A 16,713-nucleotide genomic window follows, 5' to 3' on the forward strand; every position below is an offset into this window, starting at 1 on the left:
CCTTCAGGTTCATAAGGCAGGCCACAACGACAATTTGTAGTTCTATAGTGCCTTAGGTAAGGCTGGCAGAGCACTTTACAGACAGTATCCAACATGATCCTCACAGCAATCCTGGGAGGTAAGTTCCATGCTGCTCATATCCTCTGTTAGCCCCATTTTACAGATGAGGGAACTCGGGCAGACAGAGGTGAAGTGACTTGTGCTGGGTCATATAGCTAGTGTGCATCTGAGGCCACACTGAAATTCAGGTCTTTCTGACTCCAGGCCCAGCACTCTATCCACTGCACCACCTGGTTGTTGATAGCTGCATTATCTGTGCATGATCACATTTACTCCTTTAACAACTTTGTGATGTAAAAACAAAAGGAAACCCCATTTGGCAGATGAGGAAACTCAACCTCAGAGAAGTTAGGTATTATAACTAATAAGTATCAGAAATGGGCTCAAACCCAGGTCTTTCATGACTACTCTTTCCACTGTACCTCAGAGTACTTGTAACCCTTCAAATGCTATTTTCATTACCCACAATCCACTAGAGTCTTCTCTGATGTCTATTTCCCATGGCATGGAGACCACCCTGGATCCTTGAAAATTGTTTCTAGGTTATAAAGGGTTAGAGTGAGAGCACCGTGAGAGGCTGGCAGTGTTAGAGGTGCATCACCGAGTCAGCCACAGGGGATGAATTTTTTGGTCATATCACCTCTTGAAGACCATCAACAAAGGTGTCCACAAATGTAGTGCTCACATGGATGAAATTGTGATCAATGGAGATGGTCATGTTGTCAAACCTCTCATTAGCTGCGAAGGTCCCTGGGAAATCACCCTTTCTATACGGTGTTTCATTGCTGGATTTCCCAGCCTCCTTCCCTCCATCATACTCACCCCTCCGGATGGCGGCAAGAAGATCACTTCTGGCATCACTCATTGGTATCAATGGGATCTGAGGTTTCCGTGGTTCAGACAGTACAGCACCCGGGGAGGCCGAGTGGGCCGGAGAGGCCATGGCCATTGGGGGACCAGGAGGGGGTGGAGGAGGAGCTGCAGGAGGGCCCATGGGGCCAGTCTGCGGGGGAGAGGCAGAATATGGACAGGGTGGGGCTGGGGGTGGGGAGGGTGTGTAAGCAGGGTGGGCCAGGGCAGCAGTGGCTGCAGGTGCAAGAGCAGGTGGGGCAGAGATGGGGCTGTCAAAAGCCGTTTGGGCTGAGGGGATCACTGGAGGTGGGGGTGGTGGGGCAGGTGGTACAAAGAAATCAGCCATGGGCACTGGCTGGGACCTGGAAGCAGAAGAGAGAGATTAGGAGATCAGAATTGGGTTTGAATCTGAGTACTTGACCACTCATGTGCACTGAAAACAAGTCATATTTCCTTTCTGGTGGCTTCATGAGAAGGTCTCTGAGGTGACAATTCAGTCAGCCATTCTAAGGTTCCTCACCACTGGGAGAGAGAGGGCAGAGGCTCTCACCCTTGAGGCCCCAAGAATTCAGAGATTCAAATTCTGAAGGCTGAAAGGGACCTTGGAGCTCATCTAATCCAACCTCTTTGACTTAGGGAAGAGGAAAGTGAGGCCCAGAGAGGAGTCCTTCATTCTGAAAAATGGTCAACTAGGTAATGCCCAGCAGCCCTGGCCTGTTCTATTGGTGGGGGCCCATGCTCCCCTCCAGGAACCTCTGTGTCCATCCCCCTCCACACCATCACAAAATCACTGAATGGCTGAGTTCATAGGACCCCCTCATTTTACAAAAAAGCAAACTTCTATCCAGAGAGGTCAGTAGGAGGGAATTTCTGATCCTTTCCCAAGATATAAATGACCCATAGTTTCAAGTATGACTCCTCTCAGAGAGATGGGCATTTTACTAAGGAATAAAACCTCAAGCTAACGAGATGATGCTTGATTAATTCAGTGTCAGATATCTTCCAACAGGCAAGGTAAGATTTGCAGGGACACAGACCCTCCTGGCACCTCTGAAATCATACCCTGTAGGAAATGGCAGATCGGCTTTAGAGAGGAAGCACAGTAGGGCGCTGGATTTAGAATCAGAGACAGCTGGGTTTCAATCCCCTGTAAAGTTTACTTAGCTGAGTGACCTCCAGAGAGTCACTGAAACTCTCTAAACCTTAGTATACCCATTTGTAAAATAGCTACTATGAGGAACCAGTCAGATTAATTCATGTAGATAAAGAGTTTGGCACACTGACAGCACTGTATGATATTACGCCTGATCTCTGGAAGGACCACCGAGGGTCTGGGAAAGATCCACCCCCCTCTCAGGGGAGCCTTGTGCAGAATGAGCTGAACCAGAGGAGGGAGGTACAAGAAAACAGCAAAGATGATGGGACCAAGGAGTGTGGAGATGGAAGAGATCTGCCACTAATAATATACTACTATGTGTTTTTGTAAGGGAGGCAGTGCATTTCTTTTGTTGTTTGTTTTAGAGATGCTTCTTTTTTCACATTTTAATGTATTTCTAACCCAATTTTACAGATAAGGAATCTGAGGCTGAGAGGAAGTGAGATCTGCCAAGGCCTCACAGTCAAGATGTGAATACAGGCCCCTTGATTCTGTGGCCAGCACCCAGGAATGTGTTGGGTGCAACCCTAAGTCCCAAAACACCTTTCTCAGCTGCTCTTTGTAAAGCAGGATGACAAGGTGCTAGGTTTTGAATGAGAAACAGCAAAAGAAGCTGCTGGTATCCTAGGCAATACTCAGTGTGGTGGGTGGGTGAGGACCCTGGCCTTTGGATCAGGGGGCCTGGGCTCATGTTCTCTTGGAAGTCATAAGTCACAGACAAGGGGATGATCTGGGGGGTGATGCTTTAATGGAGGAGGGAGTTCCCACACTGAAATTTTCCTACCTCAATAAAATTGTTTGTCTAGACCCAAAATACAACTATATTGTCCAAATACAGGTCATACCCCAAAATGAGATGCTTTTGAAAGAGGAGGAAAAGTGTATGTGTAATGTAAAATATGATATGTACACACTTAGCCTGAAAACAACAGATTTTATACAAGTGATATTTGAGGGAAAGCACAGCTTATATTTGGACCAATATAATAGGTCTCAAGAGGCCTTGGGCTATCTGGGGCCTCTCCCCACATCATAAGCAGACCTTTCCTGGGCTGAGTCTTGTCAAGCAAGGGCCCCTTCCAGTGGCTGCTTGGTTACTACCAACATGCTGGTCTGCCTCTGTCCCCTTGAACTGGGCTTGGAAGACATGGGCCAGTAAGGTTCCCTGAAGCTAGAGACTAGCATGGTGTCCACAGTCCCAAATAACTTGACTATTCTTTGGACACTAACAAAGGACTTTGATCTTTCTTGGGGATCGCAGCAACAGAGGACGCCCCAGAGAAGGTTTTCCAGCTTTCTTCTGCTACAAAACTGACCTTTAGCCTTGAAGGCAGGGAGCCTAACAGGAATGGGGCTGATCTGAAAGGAACTTTGGTTTGGGCAAAGTGAACATGGCAACACTTGTCATTTCTACAGCATCCGAGGATTGACAACAAAGAGTGCAAAGACTGCTAGCATCAATCTACAGGTGAGGAAACTGAGGCTCAATGACTTGTCGAGTGTCATAGAGTGAATATCAGAGCAAAGATGAAAAGAACCATCATTCGTTTCTAAACAGAAATGCTGACACGCATGGCGATGTAATGACTTGCCCAAGATGTCTCAGGAATCAGCAGTGTATGGTCCAGGCAGAACACAGGGCTGGGAATCAGAACTCTTTTCCATTGCTTGCTCTGATTCTCACTAGCTGTATGACCTTGGACAAGCACCCTACCTTTCAGGGCTTCATAGGTTCATAGACTTAAGCTTGAAGGGACCTTAGAGATTCTCAGTTTCCCATCTGTCAAATGGGTACAACAATAATTGGCCTGCCTACTTCACAGGCTATGAGGATGGGGGGGGGGTGGAAGAGGGAGAGGGAAGCAGGTGCTGCTTATATGGAAGCTTCTTTTCCCACCTCTTATTAGTGTGAGGGCATTGAGGAAGAAAGTGGGGTATTGAAAGGCACCAAGACAGGTAAGAACACCAGTGTATGTGCCTGGAAGTCATCTGAGGTCAGAGGAGAGGCAGTAATTCTAGTGAAGAATTCTGTTCCAGCAGCTACATGAGGAGATAGTGACTTGCCCTGACCATCCTTCCTCTGCATGTGGCTGGGGCATGTGTGGGCAGAATGAGCAATGATGACACCCACGGGTGAGATTCTGAATGGCAGAGGAGCCAAGCTCACCCCTAAGGCCCTCTCTCTCTTCAGGAATAGGAGCTACCTGGCAACCTGCCATAGGGTTAGTGGAATGAGCCCTGGGGTCACTGACACTTCTGGTGCCAGGTCCCTGTACCCAAACTAGAGAAAGGAGGGGTAGGAGGCATAGAACGTGACAGCCTACCCATAGTCCTTGATCAGCTGAGGCCTGGGTCCATTCAATATTGGATCTGGAGGCTGCGGCACATGAGGCTGTTGGGCTCGGCCAAGGCTGTTCTGCCGACTGCCTGGGGCCGTGGGCCGATAAGTTAGCTCCGGGAGCTGGCTGGGAGCCAGGATGATCTCCTTATGTTCCATGGGCAGATGAGGAGTGGGTGCCAACACCTGCTGGGCTGGATGGTTGGGGCTGGCTGGGTAGGAGTGATCACCGATGTCTGATGCATAAGACCTAGAGTAAACGTGGACAGTGATGGTTGTGTCCCAGTCTGAACCATGGTAGCCAGAGGCAAATGGGGAAGAGAGTCGAGGATGGGATGGCTAGCAATGGTATGGGCAAGGAAGGTGCCAAAGAGGGAGCAATGGGGACATGTCATAGGATTGCTAGCTGAATGGGACCCTCAAAATCACCTCTTCCAATCTTCTCATTTGACAAAGAAGGAAAGTGCCACTAAAGACAGAGCTCTTTCCACTGGGTAACGCTGCCTCTCAAGGTATTATTATTGTCATAACCTTCATAAAGATCATCTAGGAAGTTCAAATCTGGCTTCGCTGGTATCTACCTTGGCCATAAAAAACATGGGAGCTGGACAGCACAGGGGTATACGTCAGGGTGGCAGTACAGACAAAACAATGGACCCGCCAACAACTACCTTCAGCTTTGCCAGCACCTCCAAAGATCAAGGGAGCCTCCCTGCCATAAATCCCAACTCCCTCAATTGGACTGGGTATATTCCTGGAGACTGAGCCATTTTAAACCCCTGGAAATTTAAAAAGGTGGCTAATATCCTCACATATTGCTGGTGGAATTAAAATGAGTAGGAGCATATTGGGAAGGCATCTGGTTCTATGCAACAGGAGTCACAAAACCTAATCATCTCATCATTGGGAATCTGCTCTCAATGTGATCCCTTTTAGAGGAAAGAGGAGCTACAGCTGAGATTTCATCAGGGTGAGGACATGCTTGGTGTAGGAGCACCATTCCCTGGCACATGTCACTTAGAGTCTTAGAGAGTTGGCTCCTTGACTTTCCCACATCCATCCAGCTTGGGACTCTGAACTCCTGTCCTTCCTCCTCTAAGGCCAGATTTCTAGCCTCTTGGCTGTTATCATAAAGGGAAAAAAAGACATTAAATAAACAGCAGCACGTACAGACAATGCAGACAACAGGAGATAACTTGAAAGTCCAAGTTTTAGGTGAATGATTGAACGGGATAGGAATGTAATGGAATATTCCAATGCAAATGATCTACTGAAATGTGGAAAGAATCCCATGATGCAATACATTTGGACTTTTATCCAAATGAACAGAAGACTGACCAGAGAATAGCTAAGGATATGGACACTGATATGTGCGTATTATACCAGAAGTTTGGTTTTCACCATAAGGAGTTGTATACTTCATTGGTTTTGAAGTGCATTATAAATTCTTTTTTACAATATTTTTTAAAGAGGATGAATACTTTATGCCTGGGGAAAGGTAAATGAGGTCTTAGGGTCTTTTTCTGGCAAGGGGAGAAGGGATTGCTTTGAGAAATGGGTCCACCTTCTGTGCAGTAGCATAGTATACTTTTTGCCAATAGAAAGGGGGAAATCAAGGACTGAGTAGGTGATAATAGGTAACACTTGCCTATTATCTGGGGACAGCGATCCTTCTGAAGAGGCCATGTGATACGGAGATGGCGAGAACCTGTTGTCTGGCCGGAACTCTTTGTCATATGCCATCATGCTCCACTCCATCCGCCGATTCCGTGCCTTCCGCACTTTCTTCACCTCCCTGGTGGAGTCCTCCACCAGTCGCTGTTCCTGGGAATCAATACAAATATGCCTCAATCTCCTCATCTTGGTCTGCAAAAACCCAACCCAGTCCTCACACATATAGTCACCTAACCACAATACCAAAGCTTTCCTCTCACAGCAAGGAGGCTGTCAAAGTAAATACTAGGCCAGGAAGGAACCTGAGCAAATAGTGGACTAGACTATCCCACAGCCCCAGGCGGCACAACAGGATGAACTACTCATGTTATAAGAGCCTTCCAAATGGTGTTTTTGCCTCCAGACTCCTCTCTCTACTGGATCTTAGTAACTATTCCTGATCAGATCCTGTTATCCCCTGCTCAAAGACCTTCAGTGGCTCCCTGTTGCCTACATGATTAAGTACAGCCTCCGGATTCTGGCATTCGAGGTCCTTGACAATGAGGCTCCAAACTGCTAGTCCACACTATTGTCATACTATTCCCCTTCACATACACTATGTTGCAGCCAAACAACTCTCTGATTACTGGTCTTGTTTTGCCCTTTCCCATCCCTGTGCCTTTGCCCATGCCATCCTCCATCTAGGGATAGAGCTCCTCCCCCCACTGAAGTCTTTCCCTTCCTTTGGGAATGTTCCCATGAGAACATGAGCCTGACTCTTTTTTGGATCATGATAATTTCTGTTCTTGGCCCTTCCATATTGGAGTGTTGCTTCTTTAGAAAAAGGCCTAAGTGATGTCTAACACTATGCCCACTACCCAGCACAAGCACAGGGTTTGCTTCATTGACCCAAAACAGATTAATCATTCTATTCCCTTTTCCTGTCTACTAGTGGTGCCACCATCCTCCCAGTGACTCGGGCTCACAGCCCAACTGTCACCCTTGCTGCCTCTCTCTCTCTCTCGCCGTCCCCCACATCCCCATAGCCAAGCTGTTGCCAAGGTCTGCTGAGTGTATCTTCTCACGGTCTCTCCTATTCACCCACTTCGCTTCTCTGACCCTGCCACGACCCTAGTTCCCGCCCTCCTCACCTGGACTATCCCAATAGCCTGCTGCTTAGTCTCCCTGCCTCAGCTCTTCCAAATCCACTCTATCCTCCATTCAGACATCAGAATTCTCTTCCTAAAGCAATGTCTGACCACCTCACCCCTTTTCCCTCAATAAACTCCAGTGGTTCCCTATCGCTTCTAGGATCAAATATAAATTCCTCTGTTTGGATTTTTAAAGCCTTAGATTTCCAGTGTTCTTACACTTTCATCCTCTTACCTGACCCATGACCCCACATACCCTGTGATCCAGTGACACTGGCCTCCTGGCTCTTCCTTGCACAGGACATTACATCTTCTGAATTTTCTGAACATTTTCTCTGGCTCTCTCCCTGTGACTGGAACTCTCTTCTTCCTCCCTTCCCTGGCTTCTTTCAAGTATCAGCTAAAATTCCACCTTCTGCAAGAAGCCTTTCCTGACCCTCTTAAGGCACTTAGTCTTCCCTCTGAGACTATCTCCAATTTGTCTTGTCTATATCTTCTTTGTCCAGAGTTGTTTGCCTGTGGTCTCCCCCTTGAGGGTAGGGATTGCTTTTGCCTTTCTACAAAGAAAGAAAAAACCTCTAGAGCTTAGCATAGGGCTTGGTATGCCATCAGTGCCTAATAAATGCTTGTTGACTTGATAAAAAGCTAACTAATTTAAAAGATGCTACAACTTGCCTTCATAGTCCATTTCAGTGTACATGAGTCCTGCCAGGTCATTCTTCTAAAACAAAAGTTCTTTCAGTGGTAAGGCCTAGATTTGCCCTCAGATCCTCCCAAGTCAGGATCTGAGCTATGTTAAGCACGTGAGAATGGCAAGTAGTATTGGATCTAGAGATATGGAATCATGTGCATTGACATAATCACTGAATCCATGGTTGCTAAGATCACCAAGTAAGAATGTAGAGAGGGAGAAGAGGAGGGAGCCAAGACAGAGCCTGGGGGACTCCCACTGTTAGTGGGTGTGACCTGAAGAGCCAGCAAAGACTGAGAAGGAAGAACAGATAGGAGGAGAACCAGGAGACAGCAGTGTCATGAAAACCTAGAGAAAAGAGAGTATCCATAGGAGAAGGTCATCTTTGCCAAGGGTTAAAGGCTGCAGGGAGGGCACAAAGGCTGTGAAGCTGGGTAATCTGACAGTCACTGGAAACTCTGGAGAGAGCAGTTTCCAGTTAAACGAGATCAGAAGCCGGATTGCTCAGGGTTTAGAAGCAAGTGAGAGGAGAGAAAGTAGAGGCACCTATATAAGACCATCCCAAAGCCCAAATGCTATGGGACTCTCCCCTTATTGGTGGAGATGAAGGCCCTGCCCTGTGTAAGGGGTGGGGCGAGTTGGGGAGAGCTGAGAGAGCTCCAGCTTTTGCTAAGTTCTCCTTTGGGGAGTCATCATTCACAACCTCCTTGCTTCTAGCCTGGAGAAAGAAGATGGAAGAGGCCAATCCCACTTCAACCACTGCTGAAAGAAAAGATTTTAGGAAGACATTAGAGGGGTGGGCAGTCTCCACTGTGGCCCTAATCCCAGCTTGCTACTCCAGAGCTGTAAGGAGTATTGCCTTGTTTGAGCTCCAAGATCTTCTCTCTTGGTTAAGCTGATTTATCTCACTGCCAATGGGAGAGCTCCTTCACTCTGTGTGGTCTGGCATATGTTCTCCTGTGTATATACCTTCTCCTATTTCTGTTTTGCTATGATGTGGATAAAGGGGTTTCTTTGCTTTTCCTTATGTGTTCATTGTAGAACTGATATTAGGAGGGAAAGGGACCAAGCCTTGGATGTAGAGCTTGGAGTTCCCTTCTCCCAAAATAACCAAGTGATCAAAAGTCAACTGGAACCTGATCATATCCCCAAAACTATCAATGCTATTACTTGGAGTAGATAGATAAGACTTCTAGTCAGTACCTCTTCTCTCTGGCTTTAACTTCCTGCTTCCCACCCCACCTCCCACCCCTCCACCCTGCCAGGAATGAAAGTCTCCTTTGAAGAAAGGGGCTGTGGAAGTCTATTGTGCCTCCCTTTGACTTCACCATCTATAGGAGCCTCACTGCACATGTGGGGCTCCCTCCAACCCTCTATCCCTCCACCTAGTATAGACAGCATCCTCGAGGAGTTTGGCTCCAAAGGGGAAGAGAGGGATTGAAGGACAGACAGTGGGGGCTTTTGAAGGATGGGGAGATACAGTCAGTATAGTATAAATTCACCAAGGATCTATTCTACTTTTCCTGTGTACTGAGCACTAGGCTTTGCGAACACACAGACAAAACCAAGAAGCCCCTGCCTACCAAGGAAACACTGAACGGATAAATATAAACAATATACCTCAAGGAAGGAGAGAGCATTAACAAGTGGGTGGTGGGTGGTCAGGAAATGCTTCTTGTAGGAGAGTCATCTAAACTGAACTTTTAGTAGTAAAATAACAATAATAATGAACATTTATATAGTGCCTGCCATGTGCCAGGCACTGTGCCAAGCTCTTTTTCCAAATATCACTTTGTTTGTTCCTCACAACAACCCTGCTAGTAGGTGTTATTATTAAGCCCATTTTACAGTTGAGGAAATCAAGGCAAACAGAGGTTAAGCGATGTGCCCAGGGTCACACAACTAAGGATGTGCTTGTGGCCATATTTGAACTCAGGTTTTCTTGACTCCAGGCCCAGCACTCCATCCCTGAAGGAAACTAAGGGTTCTAAGAGGCAGGGGTAAATAAGGTTTGCATTTCAGGCAGCACAGTCTGTACAGAGGCATGGTAAAGACAGATGACAGGCTGGCTTTAAGGAATAGCTAACAGAGCAGGCTGGCTAGGGCGTACAAATGAATACAGGACGGTAATAGAAAATAAGCCTTGAAAGTTTGGTTGGAGCTCGTGTGTGAAGGGCTTTAAATGAATGAATAAAAAAGCATTTATTAATCAGTTACTCTGTGCCAGGGAATGTTCTCAGTGTCAGGAATACAACCACAAGGGTGAGACAATCCTTGCCCATGAGAAGCTGACATGCTAATGGGGAAGGCAAAATATGGAGGGAAGTGTTAGCCAAGGAAGGGAATTTTGGTCTAAGTCAACAAGGATGGCGAGATCATCCATTGGGCAGCCAATTAAGAAGATGATCTTTCCAGAAACAATAGTGGTACTGGTTTGATGAACTGAAGAAGGAAGCAGGAGTTCTCCTTAGACAGAGTTGCTGTATGAGTTGCCTTGTTTTGTTTGTTACACTTATTACATAGAGACAGATATTGATTTGACTACTCTATCTGAGGAGGTTGACAGTGGGATGCTGCGAAGGTGGGTGATGTTAGGATTAGGAGCAGATTGCAACGGCCATAATGAATGACTGGATGGGATGTGAATGAAGAATGGACCAGTCTGTGGCCAGCTAGATATAGTGGACTAGAACACAAAGGAAATGACAGACTGAGTTTTTATTTTATCCCAGAGGTAACAGGGAATGATAGAATTTGTGCTTTAGTAAGATTATTTTGACAGGTGTATGGAAGAAGGCTGGGAGAAGAGAGCGTCTAGAGGCAAGGATACCATTACAATGCTCCAGGAAGGAGGTGATGAGAAATCCACGTGAGTGGAAAGAAGGGGGAAGATAGGAAGGAGAGTGCAGAGGTAGAATAGGAATGAATGGTGGTGCCTTTACGGAAATGGGGAAATGTGGGGAAGGAGCAGGTTTCAAGGGGAAAACAATGAGCTTTGTTTTTGTCATTCTGATTTTGGGGTGCCAATGGGGTATCCAGATAGAGGTGTGTTGCTGGCAGTTGGTAACGAGGGGACTGGAATTCAGAGGACAGGTCGGGGTTAATAATCACTGACATTACATGAAAGGCTTATAAAATGCTTTGTATTTTGGAGTTATCCATGTGGAGATATCCATGTAGAGATGGAGAAGCTGCTGAAATCACATGGCTAGATAGCATATATATAGAGAAAAGAACACCCACGGTTGGGGGTGGAAGATAGAGTCAGCAAAAGAGACCGACTAAACTGATTCACAAAGGGAATTCATTGAAATGGAATTAAAATGTCAGCTCCTTGTAATGGGTCACGTTGTAGTCTTAGTCATTTACCCTTTAAATACTTGAAAACAGCTATCATGTCTTCTCTTTCACAATTTCTTCAAGTGATCTTCACTTGAAGGGGCTCTCAAAGCCCTTCCCCATCCTGCTTGTCCTCCAGCTTATCAAAGTCCTTCAAATGTGACCTCCAGAACTGAACACAATATTTTATATGTAGGCTGATCAGGGCACAGAATAACCGGGTCCTTCCCTTTCTTAGTCCAGTGTAGGATTGACAGAAAAGTCAGGAGGGTCCTGGGAGTCCAAGGAGGGTCAAGAGGGGTTGGAGGCAGAGAGGCAGACAGGAGGGACAAAGGCTGTTATCACTGAAGCCAAAGTCTGCAGCCTTCCAAATTGGGTAGCTGAGCTTTGCATCTGTGGATTCTGAGGAAAAGGTGCTTCCTGAGCAATGAAGTCCCCTCTGGGGGACAGTGTTGCAACACCCTGACCAGGGACTAGCTCTGTTTGGAGAATCTGACTCTCACCTGTAAAGGACAGCTCAATCTGCAACACCCCCAACAAAGGGCCTGGGGTTTAGATTTGAACCAGAATTTCTCGGCAACTTCCCCCCATAGTTCCTGGTTCTCTGGGACCAAGCAAAGAAAAGGCTAGTCCCTCTTCCACAGGATGGCTCTTCAAATATTTGAAGACTGCTACCATGGCCTCCCACTAAGTCTTCTCTTTTCCAAACTAAATACTGACTCTCACACAGCCTGCCTTGTAGTCCTTTCATCATCCTGGTCCTGCCCTTCTGGCAAAGTCACAGTTTGTCAAGAATCTCTTCCTAAAACATGGTAAATTGAACACAAACACACACACACACACACACAAGCACACACACAATCACAGATAATAAGGGACCTAAGAGGTCATCTAGTACACCTCCATTTTACAGATGAGGATACTGTGGCTCAGAAAGAAGTGATTTATCCAAGGTCACACAACAAGGGCCCAAGCCAGGAGGGCTTCTGACTCCATGGCACCATGAGAGATAGGGAGCTCCTCTCATGTCTAATTCTCTCTCCAGCCCCACCCATGTACCTTCTGCCTTCGTTTCTCCTTCCTCTTATCCTCAGTGGCCTGAAGCATTTTCTCTTTCCACAAGTTGAAGAAATATGATGGGTCAGTATAGAATTTAAGGCCATCTTTCTTGTCATCTCTGAAATGGACCCAAAAGGGCATGTTAGTGAGCTCATCAACATTTGGCATCTAGTCTGCCCCCTGTATTTTACAGAAGAGCAAAATGAGGCCTGGAAAGGGTAAGAGACTTGCTTAAGGTCACACAGTTAGCTGTGATTCGAACTCAGATCAGACATCCCTGCAGTTCAAGGACATTCTCCAAGCACAGGAAATGCCCTCTCTTGTTGGACTGATGAGACATGAGGTCTAGAAGGTCCAAGAAATATTTAACACTAGGTCTCCTGACTGCAAAACAATGGATGAAACCTTCGTTTCAACCAAATAGATACTTCCCAACAAACACCCAAACAACCTACCCTACAGAGCGTATTCCTGAAAAATGGGTATTGCTTGGCATCAACAAGGAAGGCTATGGTAATGTGCTTCCTGGGGAACCCTATTGAAGTGGCGGTGGTGTAGGAGAAAAAACACTGAGTTTAGAGTCAGGAGATCTGAGTGGAAGTCTCATTTTCCCAGCTACTAAAGCTGTGACCTAAAGGCAAGTCAATCATTTCTCTGGGTCTCAGTTTTTCATCTGTAAAAAGGGGATCATAATCCAGAGTTGTTGTGAAGATATATTTGGTGCTTACTGTGTGCAGAGGCACTAAGGGAGATATGCAGCTCAAGAAGATTGGGCCGTAACATAAGTCCCATAATCATATAAACTCTAAGTCACTGCCAGCTTTTCTTTATTATCACCAACCACGACTAACTGACGAATGTTCTCTGGTGTGGAGGGGGTCTTACATGCCCTCAGCTCTGAGCCAAGAAGTGAGGAGGACGAGCTTAGAGCATGAAGGAATGCTTGACCTGCCAGTCCAGGCAAGGAGGCCTAGGCAGGCAGAGGTCACTACCCAGTTGACATAGCATCTCAACATGGAGCCAAGGACAACTACTTTCATGGGGGCAGTTGACATATTTTTAGTAAGTGGGGGAAAAAAGGCTGGTGAGAACTTTGCTTCCATGGCCCTGTATGGCAGGAAGGTTATTTTGTCCACTGACAGATGAGGAAACGGAAGCCATAAAAGATATAGTGCATTGGCCCATGTTACACAGCTAGGAAAGGATTGAGCCAGGGTTCAGTCGGTGCCAAACCCAGATTCCTAGCAGACAGAACAGGATTCTGACTTGGGCTCCACCTGCTCTTGCTCTCCAGGCCTATCCTGGTCACCAGGGGCCCTACCCTCCCTCCTACCTGTAGGCCGTGAGGATGTTGAGTGGCGGGGGCTTGTCACACCGCTGGTACATCTCCATCACGGGGTTGGGGATGGAGTTACGTGATACCACCTGCTGATTCTGGATTGTGGAGCTCCGGAAAGCCTTCCTCATGTTGATATCCTGCAGGGACACTGCGGAGCCGAGGAGCACAGGATTTAGAGTGGCAAGGGACTTTTGAGATCATCTAGTCAAGGGGTTCATGACCTGGGGTCCACAGAGCCCTTGGGGGGGGGAATCTGTAGATAGATTTTAAGGGGTTCATAACCTGGGGTCCACAGAGCCCTTGGAGAGTCTGTGAATGGATTTCAATGAGTTCATAACCTGGGGTCCACAGAGCCTTTGAGGATCTGTGGATAGATTTCAAGGGGTTCATGACTTCAGGTCCACAGAGCCCTTGTGGGGTCTGTAAATGGATTTTGAGGAGTTTATAACCTGGGGTTCACAGAGCCTTTGGGGTTCTGTGCATAGATTTCAAGGGGTTCATGAAATTGGATGAGGAAAAATCTACAACTTAATTTTCACCAACCTCCAGCTGAAATTGATAATTTCCTTCAGTTATTTAAAAACATGACTCTGAGCAGGGCAGGGGGGCGGGGTCCAGATACAATAAAGGTAAAGAAGCCCTCATCTGACAGAAGAGGAAACTCCACCCCAGAGTGGTGACGTGGGCCCTGCTACCTGATGGCCTCTCTCCCAGTTCTGCCCAGTCTTCACACCAGATGCCTTCCGTTTCACATATAAAGCTGCAGATTTCCAAACTGCATTGTGGTCATGTTCCTCCTGGGTCTGCCTGCGTAGATCCTGGCTGGATATCCCCAGATGCCTCAAGAGGTATCACTTCATGGATTAGATGGAAGAGTACCCAGAAGGTTCCATGGCCTCTGACCTTACTGTTCTCAAAGCTTGTGATTCTTACCTTCTTCAAACAGCAGGAGCCACATTAGGCAAGCAGTGAGGCACTACTGACTCTGGTACTAGAGAGTGAGGAGACCTAGGTTCAAATTCCAGCTGGGTTACTTTGGGCAAGTCACCTGCCCCCTCTGGGCTTCGGTTTCTTCCTCTGTAAAATTGTGTGTGTGTGTGTGTGTGTGTGTGTGTGTGTGTGTGTGTGTATACACTAGGTGATCACTAAGGTGTCTTCTAATTCACAAACTATCATCTATGATCCAACTGTAGCCCCTCCATGTAGCTAACTTCCTGTTGGCTTTTTCACTGAGCACCTAATCCCCTTCCTGTGACTCATTTGACAATCAACCTGGCTCACTGAGAATCTCTAGAATTAGAGCAATGGGAAATGCCTCAGGCACTCACATCTAGGCCAGCATCTGGAACCCTACTGAGCCTTAAAGAGGGAGGGGAATTTCTTTGCCCAAGGTCATACGGCAAGTCAGCATCAGACCAGTACTAGAAGCCACTTAGCACCTCAGGGACCCTGTGAGGCTCTGGCACGGGACCACTTCCCCGTTAGCTACAGGTCTCCATGGACATCTCTTTCAAATGAGGCTGATTTATCTGGCACTGAAAAAGAGCTATGTGGCACAGGGAATCCTGTGATAGCTCTAGCCCTGGCTCTGCCGTAGACTTTGACTTAGCGCAGGTTTCCTGATCTATAAAATGAGAGGATTGGACAACATGAACTCTAAGGTCATCTCGTTTTGGGGCGCTTTCTGGCTCAGACATTTTACAACTTGTGAATGGAGACAGGCTTTAGGTCCATCTAAAGACTCAGGGTGCTCCCTGCTTTTGGTGACAAGATCCCCTCTTTCTCTAAGCCTTTCTTTTCAAAGAACTTCCAAGGGGTTCTTGGGAACAAGGAAAGACTCAATAAATCCTGTTATAAAGCACCTGCCCACAGCACAGATGGATTTCAAATCTCATTCCCTATCTACATGATTATATTTACATGCCCCAAATGGGATAGTTCTTGCCCTCAAGGAATTTACTTTCTATTGGGGGATAACAACATGTATGTTGATAAGTAAATACAAAATATGGTCAAAATAAAGTAATTTTGGAGCGAAGAGAGAGAGCTATTCCCTCTTCAATTTCTAAGAGTACCAATAACATCCCAACATTGGGGTCAGGGCATGGTGTGTCTGATTAGGCTGATCAGTCCAATACGAGCTCAGAAGGTTCTACCATAGGTTGGGCATAAGCAGTCCATTAGAACATTTGCAATGGAGAGGTCTCTGGATTTGTGCAACTCACGTTTCCTCTGTGCTACTGAGATTCTGCTTGCTCATAGAGCACAGTGCCTTCTTTGACGTGAGCGTGCCATGCTAGGTGGTCCTGTGCAATGTCTCCCATGGCTCACAATCGATTCCAAAGTTCTTCAGAGAGACCTTGAGGGTGTCCTTGTATCGCTTCATCTGACCATGTGAGCACTTGCCTTGTGTGAGTTCTCTGTAAAATAGTCTTTTAGACAAGTGTACTTCGTCATTCAAAAAATGTGATCAGCCCATTGGAGTTGTGTTCTCTACAACAGAGTTTGAATGCTTGGCAGTTCAGCTGGAGAAAGGACCAAAGAGTCCAGTACCTTATCCTGCTAGGTGCAGTTGATGCACGCATTACCAGAGCTAGCTCAGTGTTTGGGAGGCTCCAAAGGAAAGTGTGGGAGAGAAGAGATATTAGACTGACTATCAAACCGAATGTCTATAGAGCCATTGTGCCAATCTCATTGTTGTATGCCTGTGAAAGCTGGAGAGTCTACCAGCACCATGCCAGGAAATTGAACCACTTCCACTTAAATTGTAGTGAAGATTCTGGAGATCACCTGGCATGATAAGGAGAGAGGGTGACTTGCAGGGAAGCAAGGGATTCCAATAGGTGAAGGTGAGGAAGGGGAACATTTCAGGAACAGGAGATGACCTGGGCAAAGTCACAGAGGTGAGAGATGGGAAAAAGCAAGCCAGCTTTAGAATAATTGGAAAGACAGGTTAGTGCCAGGGAGAAGAGTTTGTATTTTCTCCTCAGGACACTTCTTGAGTGGGGGAGTGACATGGTTAACCTTGTGCTGCTGGAATATCAAGTAGGCAACCACGTGGAAGAGGAACCGGAA

The 16,713-nt window shown here is 46.7% G+C and overlaps 1 protein-coding gene across 2 annotated transcripts in view; it reads right to left on the reverse strand.

The window, feature by feature from the left end:
- LOC140515919 (actin-binding protein WASF3-like) overlaps window positions 1-16,713 on the reverse strand; it is a 73,517-nt gene that overhangs the window by 1,065 nt on the left and 55,739 nt on the right. For both annotated transcript variants that reach the window (XM_072626749.1, XM_072626750.1), the window contains 5 exons: window positions 13,633-13,786; window positions 12,300-12,417; window positions 6,055-6,230; window positions 4,393-4,656; window positions 883-1,274 (listed from right to left, as the gene is read on the reverse strand). In XM_072626749.1, coding sequence (XP_072482850.1) covers window positions 883-1,274; window positions 4,393-4,656; window positions 6,055-6,230; window positions 12,300-12,417; window positions 13,633-13,786 — 1,104 coding nt within the window. The remainder of the gene's footprint in view (window positions 1-882; window positions 1,275-4,392; window positions 4,657-6,054; window positions 6,231-12,299; window positions 12,418-13,632; window positions 13,787-16,713) is intronic.

This window comes from Notamacropus eugenii, chromosome X (genome assembly GCF_028372415.1).
Source record: "Notamacropus eugenii isolate mMacEug1 chromosome X, mMacEug1.pri_v2, whole genome shotgun sequence".
Lineage (NCBI taxonomy): Eukaryota > Metazoa > Chordata > Mammalia > Diprotodontia > Macropodidae > Notamacropus > Notamacropus eugenii.